The 11238-nt window shown below is 52.3% G+C and overlaps 1 protein-coding gene across 1 annotated transcript; it reads right to left on the reverse strand.

Annotated features, from left to right (window-relative positions):
* Window positions 1-1981: 1981 nt before the first annotated feature.
* LOC129695009 (gastrula zinc finger protein XlCGF7.1-like) lies at window positions 1982-10435 on the reverse strand. The gene is made up of 3 exons (XM_055631768.1): window positions 10367-10435; window positions 9341-9425; window positions 1982-2919 (listed from the first exon to the last, which is right to left on the reverse strand). The coding sequence occupies exons 1-3, from the start codon at window positions 10433-10435 to the stop codon at window positions 2303-2305; spliced, it is 771 nt and encodes a 256-aa protein (XP_055487743.1). The 3' UTR covers window positions 1982-2302.
* Between the last annotated feature and the right edge of the window lie 803 nt (window positions 10436-11238).

Genomic DNA, 11238 nt, shown 5'->3' on the forward strand with positions numbered 1-11238 from the left:
ATTTCAGTGGGGTGGGGCGGTTTACAGGCAGCTTTTCTCTCTCCAGTTACTGCCTGAACTTCTGGGCTTTTCCAGATGTGCACAGCCCACAGACTGGGGGCAGAGTGGTTGGGTTGTTCAATGGACAATGAAATGAAACAGATGCTGCCCATCTCTGCACGCACAGACGGTGAACAAACTGCCCTCGGCTTCCCGTTCAATCTGCAGAGACAGTATAGGGAGGTTTCATGGCCGTCGGGTCACAACCCATGACCCGTACTGTTGCTACGCTACTCCAAATGGAGTACACGCGATGAACTGCAGGTAAGCACTTACCATTGTTTCCAGCGTAGCGGGCCCGTTAAAACCCGCCGAAATGGTCAATGTTTGCGAAATGGTCAATGTCTGAACATTAACAATCTTACAACTCTGGCCCATTACAGCAACAATCTACTGTGCAAGTCTTGCCCTGGTTTCACCTCCCAACCTCCAAATAATTATGGAAATCGGGATAAGCGTGAGACACATTTAGCCTCCTTCAGAATTCCAAAACTGAGGAGAAATGACAGTAGATAGAAGTGAGAGCTGAAGGGACAACAACAGCCAGAGTGTTTGGCGAACATTGGCCGTTTGCTCACTGCATTTCAACAACCAAGGCATTATTTGTGTTTTTTCTTGATTCCTTTGGCATCTAAAAAGTTTCAGAAGTGATAAATCTGGCTGTAAATTTTTTAAATCGCCCATGGTTCCCAAGTAGGTTTTTACATACAAAAAGAAAACACCTCTGAAGCAACATTTACAACCAGATTTATCACTTCTGAGACTTTTTAGATGCCAAAGGAATCAAGAAAAAACACAAATAATGCCTTATTGTTGATGAAATGCAGTGAGCAAATGCGATTATTCCCAATATTTTCAATTACGATATCTGCACGGCCAATGTTTGCCAAGCACGTTAGATGCTGTTGTGCCTTCAGTTCTCGCTTCTCTCTACCTTCATTTCGCTTCACCTTTGGAATTCTGAAGTTGGGTATATGTCTCTCACACTTACCCCGACTTCCACAATTTTTTACAGCACAAAAATTCAACATTTTGGCGGTTTTTAACAGGTAGGAAAGTACACGTCTCTTGTATTAATTACATATACCGGAAGTTACGGATGTCCTCCAGATCGATTGAGCAGCACTGTGCGTCAAGCCCTATGATCCAGTGACCTTACGTGCAACCCCCCTATTTATTGCACGGACACTTTCCTTTCAGCATCACATGTAATCAATGAACTGATCATTAACTTTAACCCAATGGGCAATTCAAAGCACAAGGCATTGGGCAGAGAGCGAGGGGTCGGAAACACAGCATCAAACTCACGTTAGTTCCCTGGGTTGGGGCGTGAAACTCAGCGCAAAATACAAAAGAACCGTTTATATACATCCAATGTCATCGTTGATATTGTCCCATCTGACCAAATTCACCAATTCCTTCGTCAGCTTGGCGGCAGCTGAATGCAATCCTCTCCATTTGAATGGGATCCCGACCCGAAACGTCGCCTATCCATGTCCTCCACAGATGCTTCCCGACCCGCAGTTACTCCAGCGCCGTGTGTTTTTTATTTGTAATCCAGCATCTGCAGTTCCTTGTGTCTTCCCTCCATATCCTCACACTGTCCTCCCCCTCCTCCCGCACTCACCGGGTGCAGGCGCACGCACACGCACACACACACACACACACACACACTCTCTCTCTCTCTCTCTCCCCCCCCCCCCCCCCCCACTGGACAGTGATGGCATGTGTGCAGGCGCTGCAGCAGGCAGCAGGCAGGGTGAAGTGCCGAGCGCTGGCAAAGTTTGTTTAAGAGGCAGGAGGGGATTACACAGTGACCGGCGCCGTGTGTCCACTGAACCGCTGTACTTCCCATCAGCACCAACAGGTAACATGATGCAGGGAGCTCCCAGGACTTGACGCAACCGCCATTAAAAATACTCTTCAATCACATTGATTCACAACACAATTACTTTAATAGCATTAGAATAACATTAACAGATTTTGCCGGGACATCGCGGGTGCTGGTCAATCACCTCGCACAATGCAGAATGATACAAATTAATACACATTTTGTGTCTCAAACCTCCGATAAATAAATTACATCAACCAACACATCCAACATTTCAATTTACAAACTCACCTGCTGCTTATACTTTCTGCTTTCTGCTGACGGAGATAAGAAAAGCTCTTCCCACAATGAGGACATTTGTACGGCTTCTCTCCGGTGTGGGTCTGTAGGTGTTTCTGGAGGTACCCTGCCTGCGTGAAACACTTCCCACAGTCAGGACATTTGTACGGCCTCTCTCCGGTGTGGAACTGCTGGTGTCGGTGGAGGGTCCCTGCCTGTGCAAAGCTCTTCACAGTGAGGACATTTGTACGGCCTCTCTCCGGTGTGGGTCCGCTGGTGTACGTGGAGGTTCCCCGCATGCGTGAAACACTTCCCACAGTCAGGACATTTGTACGGCCTCTCTCCAGTGTGGGTCCGCTGGTGTCGGTGGAGGTTCCCCGCCTGCGTGAAACACTTCCCACAGTCAGGACATTTGTACGGCCTCTCTCCGGTGTGGGTCCACTGGTGTACGTGGAGGTTCCCCTCGTGTGTGAAACACTTCCCACAGTCAGGAAATTCATGCCGCCTCTCCACTATTCGTCCTTGAATATCACCTGATTTCCCAATTCCGTCAGATGGGGTGAATGGCCTCTGCTCACGTTGACGTTGTGAATCAGTGTTCACTCTGGAGGAAGAAGGTTGTCCAGCTGATGTTGGTCTGGTGGCTTCAGGATGCCTTCTTAAGTGCCTTGTGAGGAACTCCACTGTGCTAAATGCAACAGTGCAGTGAGGGCAGGGATGGCAGTCTCCTTGGATCACTTCATCTACCACTGGAGAAGGAAACAGAAATGATCACTTTCAGCAAAGAATCCACGCTCTGATTTGGAAAACAGATTAGTAAATGCTTCCGTGTTAATGGTGCTGCTCGGAGATGTTAAATGAAATAATTTACAGGCGTGTCTGGTGAAAGATTGTGGGAGGAGGGAGTTATCAATCACCAGATGATTCAGATAAGGACTTAAGGGAGATGGAATCTGTCTTTGATATCCCCCAATGAACAAGGTACACGTCAATAAGTTATTTACAATTCTTCTAACCTAGTGTGATAACTGGTTTGTTAAAATGGGCAAATGAAAAGCAAAGTGCAGATGTCAAATAACATCCTGAGCTGGGAGTTGCTGAGGATGACAGCAGGGCAAAGGGGCTGCCTGCATCTTTGTAAATGCTCAGTGATTCTGCATGAGTTGCTCCAAGGATGTTTTGAATAAAATCAGTGGATCCACAATGTTTTTGTGCTTCTGACACCAGTGACATCATTCAGCACAATTCTCTGCTTCACTATTCTGTAAATTTCTCATCCTTACTATAACTGCTGCTTTGTTTGTGATAATAGTTTCTGACGTGCCACTTTAAACAGCTGTCATTATTTGACAGTAAAACAATGAAAGTTTGATGCCATTGACCAATCCCTGTTGCAGGCCCCTGTACACTGGCCCTATCCCTGACCTCTATCTCCGTTACATTGACGTCTCCTGCACCCATCCACAACTCATGGACTTCATTAACTTCACCACCAATTTCCATCCTGCACTCTAATTCACTTGGACCATCTTCGACACCTCACTCCCCTTTCTAGATCTCACAGTCTCCATCACAGGCTGACATCTACAAACCCACAACTATCTCGACTACACTTCTTGCCACCTTGCTTCCTGCAAAGACTCCATCCCCAACTCCTAATTCCTCCGTCTATGCCGCATCTGCGCCCAAGATGAGGGCTTCCATACCAGGACATCCGAGATGTCCTCATTCTTTAGAGCAGGGATCTCCAAACCTTTCAGCATGAGGTCACATTATATATTGGGCACATTGTTGTGTCAAAATAAAGAAATGTCACACACACACGCGCGCGCACAATCTCTCACTCTCTCACACACACACACACATACACAAACACACGCACACGCTCTCACTCTCTCTCTCACACACACACACACATACACACACACTGTGATCACCCCTCAGGCATATTAACAAAGACCCACGCCCTTCGAGCCATTCAATATGATCATGGCTGATCATCCACTATCACTACCCCGTTCCTGCCTTCTCCCCATATCTCCTGATCTTTAAGAGCCCTATCTAGCTCTCTCTTGAAAGCATCCAGAGAACCTGCCTCCACCTCTGAGGCACGAATTCCACACTCACCACTCTCTGTGAGAAAGTGTTTCCTCGTCTTTGTTCTAAATGGCTTACTCCTTATTCTTAAACTGTGGCCCCTGGTTCTGGACTCCCCCAACATCAGGAACATGTTTCCTGCCTCTAATGTGTCCAAGCCCTTAACAATCTTATATGTTTCAATAAGATAGCCTCTCATCCTTCTAAACTCCAGTGTACAAGCCCAGCTGCTTCATTCTCTCAGCATATGACAGTCCCGCCATCCCAGGAATAAACCTTGTAAACCTACGCTGCACTCCCTCAATAGTAAGAATGTCCTTCCTCAAATTAGGGGACCAAAGCTGCACACAATACTCCAGGTGTGGTCTCACTAGGGCTCTGTACAACTGCAGAAGGACCTCTTTGCTCCTATATTTAATTTCTCTTGTTATAAAGGCCAACGTGCCATTCGCTTTCTTCACTTCCTGCTGTACCTGCATGCTTACTTTCATAGACTGATGTACAAGGACCCCCAGATCCTGTTGTACTTCCCCTTTTCCCAACTTGATGCCATTTAGATAGTAATCTGCCTTCCTGTTTTTGCTACCAAAGTGGATAACCTCAAAGTTATCTACATTAAACTTCATCTGCCATGCATCTTCCCACTCCCCCAACCTGTCCAAGTCACCCTGCATTCTCATAGCATCCTCCTCACAGTTCACACTGCCACCCAGCTTTGTGTCATCTGCAAATTTGCTAACGTTACTTTGAATCCCTTCATCCCACTTTAATCCCTTCATCCCACTAGTCACTGCCTGCCATTCTGAAAGAGAGAGAGAAGGAGAGGGAGAGAGAGAGAGGGGGGGGGGAGGGAGAGAGAGAGAAGGGGAGAGAGGAGAAAGGGGGGGAGGGAGAGAGAGAGAGAGAGAGAGAGAGGAGAGAGAGAGAGAGAGAGGGGGGGAGAGAGAGAGGGAGGGGGGGGGGAGAGAGAGAGGAGAGGGGAGGGGGGAGGGGGAGGGAGGGGGAGAGAGGGGGAGAGGGGGGGGGGAGAGAGAGAGAGAGCGGGTGAGAGATGGGGAGAGAGAGAGAATGGGGGAGCGGGAAAGATGGGGGGGAGAGAGAGGAGAGGGAGGGCGGGGGGGGGGGAGGGGGGAAAGAGGGAGAGAGAGATGGAGGGCATAGCGAGGGGAGAGAGGGAGAGAGAATGGTGGGAGAGAGGGGGGAAAGAGAGAAGGGAGAGAGAGAGGGAGCGAGGGAAGAGAGGGGGAGAGAGAGAGAGAGAGGGAGAGAGAGAGAGAGAGAGAGAGGAGGGAGACAGAGCGGGAAGAGAGAAAAGGGGGAGAGAAAGAGGGGGAGAGAGAGAGAGAGAGAGAGACCGAGGGGGCGAGAGGGAGCGATAGAGAGGGGGAGAGGGGGGATTGAGAGGGGGAGAGGGATAGAGGGGGAAGAGAAAGAGGGCAAGAGAAAGACGGAGAGACACGGAGAGATGGGGCAGAGAGGGGGATAGAGGGTGAGGGGGAAAGAGGAAGATAGAGGGGAGAGGGAGAAAAAGAAAAAGAGAGAAGAGAGAGAAAGAGAGAGACAGAGAGGGAGAGGGAATAGAGAGGGGGGAGAGGGGACAAGGGGAGAGGGGAGAGAGGGAGAGGTAGAGAGGCAGCGAGAGGGGAGAGGGAGAGAGAGAATAGGGGAGTTTAATGCTGATAAGCGTGAGGTGCTACATCTTGGCAGGACAAATCAAAATAGGACGCACATGGTAAATGGTAGCCAATTGAGGAATGCAGTTGAACAGAGGGAGCTAGGAATAACTGTGCATAGGTTACACAGAAAAGCTGGAGAAACTCAGCGGGGCAGCAGCATCTATGGAGCGAAGGAAATAGGCAACGTTTCGGGCCGAAACCCTTCTTCAGACTGATCAGGGGTGGGGGTGGGTGGGGACAAGAAAGGGAAAAGGAGGAGTAGCCGGAAGGCTGGAGGGTGGGAGGAGACAGCAGGGGAGCTGAGGAAGGGGAGGAGACAGCAAGGACTAACAGAATTGGGAGAAGTCGATGTTCATGCCCCCGGGATGCAGACTCCCCAAACGGAATATGAGGTGCTGTTCCTCCAATTTCCGGTGCTGCTCGCTGTGGCCATGGAGGAGACCCAGGACAGAGAGGTCGGAGATGGAGTGGGAGGGGGAGTTGAAGTGCTGAGCCACCGGGAGGTCAGCTTGGTTATTGCGGACCGAGCGGAGGTGTTCGGCGAAACGATCGCCCAACCTCCGCTTGGTCTCACCGATATAGATCTGCTGACATCTAGAGCAGCGGACGCAATAGATGAGGTTGGAAGAGATGCAGGTAAACCTCTGTCGCACCTGGAACGATTGCTTGGGTCCCTGAAAGGAGTTGAGGGGGGAGGTAAAGGGACAAGTGTTGCATCTGCTGCGGCCGCAAGGGAAAGTGCCCGGGGAGGGGGTGGACCGAGAGGGAAGGGAAGAATTGACAAGGGAGTTATGGAGGGAGCGGTCTTTGCGGAAGGCAGATATGGGGGGAGATGGGAAGATGTGGCCAGTAGTGGGGTCACGTTGGAGGTGGCGAAACTGACGGAGGATTACTTTTTGTATGTGATGGCTGGTGGGGTGAAAGGTGTGGACTAGGGGGACTCGGCCCTTGTTGCGAGTGGGGGGATGGGGAGAGAGAGCAGTGTTGCGGGGTATGGAAGAGACCCTGGTGCGAGCCTCATTTATGGTGGAGGAGGGGAACCCCCGTTCCCTGAATAGTGAGGACATTTCAGATGTCCTGGTGTGGAACGCCTCATCCGTGGAGCAGATACGGCGTAGACGGAGGAATTGGGAGTAGGGGATGGAGTCCTTACAGGAAGCAGGGTGGGAAGAAGTGTAGTCCAGATAGCCATGGGAGTCAGTGGGTTTATAGTGTATGTCGGTTAGAAGTCTATCACCTGCAATGGAGATAGTGAGGTCAAGGAATGGTAGGGAAGTGTCGGAGATGGTCCAGGTGTATTTCAGTGCCGGGTGGAAATTAGTGGTGAAGTGGATGAAGTCAGTCAGTTGTGTGTGGGTGCAGGAGGTGGCACCAAAGCAGTCGTCGATGTAGCGGAGGTAGAGGTTGGGGATGGGGCCCTGGTATGTATTGAACAAGGATTGTTCGACGTAACCTACAAATAGGCAGGCATAGCTGGGGCCCATGCGTGTGCCCATAGCTACGCCTTGTATTTGGAGGAAGTGGGAGGAGTCGAACTCGAAGTTATTGAGGGTAAGGACCAGCTCCGCTAGGCGGAGGAGAGTGTCAGTGGCTGGGTATGGGTTGCTTCTCTGGTCGAGGAAGAACCGGAGGGCTGTGAGACCATCGTGGTGGGGGATGGAGGTGTATAGTGATTGGACGTCCATGGTGAAGATGAGGGGGTGAGGGCCTAGAGAATTGAATGCGCGGAGACGACGGAGAGTGTCTGAGGTGTCTTGGACATAGGTAGGGAGGGATTTAACCAAGGGTGATAGGATGGAGTCAAGGTATTTGGAAATGAGTTCGGTGGGGCACGAACAGGCGGAGACAATGGGTCTTCCGGGACAATCCGGTTTGTGGATTTTAGGGAGAAGGTAAAATCGGGCTGTGCGGGGCTGGGGAACGATGAGGTTGGAGGCTCGGTCGGGTAGGGCATTGGAGTGGATGAAGTTGGTGATGGTGCTGGAGATGGTGGCCTGGTGCTCGTCAGTGGGGTCATGGTCCAGGGGTAAGTAGGAGGAGGTGTCCGATAGTTGGCGCGTGGCCTCAGCTTTGTAGAGATCGGCGCGCCAGACTACCACGGCACCTCCCTTGTCAGCGGGTTTGATAACCAAATCTGGGTTGTTGCGGAGTGAGTCGATGGCAGAGCGTTCCTGGGGTGAGAGATTGGAGTGAGACAGGGGAGTGGAGAAGTTGAGGCGGTTGATGTCGCGACGGCAGTTATTGATAAAAAGTTCTAAAGCCGGAAATTGGCCACGAGGGGGGTTCCACGAGGAGGGGGTGCGTTGGAGACGGGAAAAGGGGTCATCAGTGGGGGGCGAGGACTCCTTCCCATGGAAGAACGCTGTGAGGCGGAGGCGACGACGGGTTAGAAGCGCTCCAAGTCGTGGTGTGCGCGGAATTCATTGAGAGGTGGGGACGGAGGGGGACAAAGGTAAGACCTCTGTTGAGGACGGACCGTTCGGTGTTGGAGAGGGGGAGGTCGGGGGGGATGGTGAACACTCGACAGGGATGGGGGTTGGGGCCGGAGGAAGGCAGGTGGGGATGAGGCGATGTGTGGGGGGGGGGTGGTGGGTGGTCAGGGGGTGGGGGGGTGAGAGGGCTGTGGTGTGGGTGGGGAAGAGAGGGGGCCACACAGTTAGAGGGGGTGGGGGGGAGGAGACTTACAGTTAGGGGGGGTGGGGGGGAGGAGGAGACTCAGTCGAACTGCCACTGAGGTAGACCAGGCTGGGTCGACTGGCACTAGGACCCAGTGGAGTCAAACCCAGGAGAGAGGGAGTGAGCAGCGTGAGGGCTTCAGGCCCAGTGGAGAGTCCGGGCTCCAGGTAAGGCGACGGCTGTGGGTTGTAGGGGGGAGGGGGAGTGGCGGGGGTCAGCGGACCCGATGGTGGTGGTCCAGAGGCGTGGGCCAACGGACCCGATGGTGGTGGTCCAGAGGCGTGGGCCAACGGACCCGATGGTAAGAGTCCGGTGGCGCGGGTCAGCGGACCCGATGTTCGGCGTCGATGGTCGGTTGAGTCGGGGTCCGCGGGCGATTTGTGGGAGGTCCCGGTGGGTGGATGGTCGGCGCGGCGGCAAGGCTCGGCCAGCCCGGGAAGGCGACGAGATGAGCGGGGTGCGGTGCAGCGGCCATGCTGGGAAGGCCCCGGTCCCGCGGCGATGCCCGGTGGGTCGGGGTCGAGTCCGGTGGCGATGCCCGGTAGGTCGGGTCCGGCGGCGATGCCCGGTGGGTCGGGGTCGGGTCCGGCGGCGATGCCCGGTGGGTCGGGTCCGGCGGCGTTATTGGGGAGGCCCGGTGAGACGGCGGCGTAGGGTAGGCCCGGTGCGGCGATGAGGCTAGGTTGTCCCAGAGAGCGGCGAGGGTCGGAGGAATCGGCGGGGAGAAGAAAGTCGGAGTTACCGTAGCGGCGAGGCTGGGCGTTATCGGTGGGCAGGTGAGGGTCGGCGGCGGCAGCATCAGCGCGGAGGTCGGTGGAGGCGGCGTCCTGGTGAGTGTTGAAGGCGCTCCTCGTGGCCAAGATGGCGTCGCGGGACTCGGGCAGGCGATGCAGGGTAGAGTTGGGGCCCGGAGTCTGCGGGTGTTGCGGGCCGTCGGGAGAGGCCTGGAGGCGGGATAATTTGAGGTCCTTGGTGTAGTTCAGATGGGCCAGGACTTGTTGATTGAAGCGGTGGATCTTCCGGCGGATAAAATAACTGTGCATAGTTCCCTGAAGGTGGAATCTCATGTAAATAGGGTGGTAAAGAAAGCTTTTGGTGGGCTAGCCTTTATAAATCAGAGCATGGAGTATAGAAGTTGGGATGTAATGTTAAAATTGTACAAGGCATTGGTGAGGCCAATTCTGGAGTATGGTGTACAATTTTAGTCGCCCAATTGTAGGAAGGATGTCAACAAAATAGAGAGAGTACAGAGGAGATTTACTAGAATGTTGCCTGGGTCTCAGCAACTAAGTTACAGAGAAATGTTGAATAAGTTAGGTCTTTATTCTGTGGAGCGCAGAAAGTTAAGGGGGGACTTGATAGAGGTCTTTAAAATGATGAGAGGGATAGACAGAGTTGTCGTGGATAAGCTTTTCCCATTGAGAGTAGGGAAGATTCAAACAAGAGGACATGACTTCAGAATTAAGGGACAGAAGTTTAGGGGTAACATGAGCGAGTACTTCTTTACTCAGAGAGTGGCAGCAGTGTGGAATGAGCTTCCAGTGGAGGTGGTGGAGGCAGGTTCGATCTTATCATTTAAAAATAAATTGGATAGGTATATGGATGGGAAAGGAATGGAGGGTTATGGTCTGAGTGCAGGTAGATGGGACTAGGGGAAAATAAGTGTTCGGCACGGACTTGTAGGGCCGAGATGGTCTGTTTCCGTGCTGTAATTGTTATAGGGTTATATGGTTATATGGTAAAGCAGAGACGAGTCCTGCACATCTACCTGGTAGGCGGCTAGGATGGAATCAGCTGACTTGCACAGGTACAGGCCCGTGTCTGAGGTCCACGCCATGTTCATAATCAAGGAGTCTCTCCGTAGATTGGCTCAGCTTCCCAGTTCGCCCATTGGCCTGCGGTACACCCTCAAGTGCCTGGGTCCGATGAGGGTGTGGGGTTTGGCTTGAGGCTGGCTGAGGTCCTGGTACTGCCAGTAGACGGAGCCTGCCGGTACTTCAGTGGCACCCGAGCAATGCAGGCTGAGTGGGTTGTTTAGATAGGAAGACCAGGGAGCAGAGGGCTGTGCCCGAGCAGTTAGCCAAGTCGTCCTCCTGTTTCATGAAGGTGAGAAAGCCGCCCATTAGAACCAGCGTGACCAGAGTCAAAAGCAGTATTCTGCGCATCGTGCTTCACTGATGGTTCGTCCAGTTGATTGTGGGCAGGAGCAGGGACGTAACTGTCACCACATCAATGCCTCCCCTGACCTCGTCAATGGGCCCTTTTGACTCCCCGTGAACTCATCAATGGACCGAAAAATGTGAACTTATTATGGGGAACAAGGAAATGGCAGATGAGTTGAACAGGTACTTTGGATCTGTCTTCACTAAGGTGGACACAAATAATCTTCCTGATATAGTAGTGGCCAGAGGATCTGGGGTGACAGAGGAACTGATGGAAATCCACATTAGGCAGGAAATGGTGTTGGATAGACTGATGGGACTGAAGGCTGATAAATCCCCAGGGCCTGATGGTCTGAATCCCAGGGTACTTAAGGAAGTGGCTCTAGAAATCGTGGATGCATTGGTGATAATTTTCCAATGTTCAATAGAGTCGGGATCAGTCCCTGTGGATTGGAGGGTATCTAATGTTATCCCACAT

Source organism: Leucoraja erinacea, unplaced genomic scaffold, assembly GCF_028641065.1.
Source record: "Leucoraja erinacea ecotype New England unplaced genomic scaffold, Leri_hhj_1 Leri_900S, whole genome shotgun sequence".
Lineage (NCBI taxonomy): Eukaryota > Metazoa > Chordata > Chondrichthyes > Rajiformes > Rajidae > Leucoraja > Leucoraja erinaceus.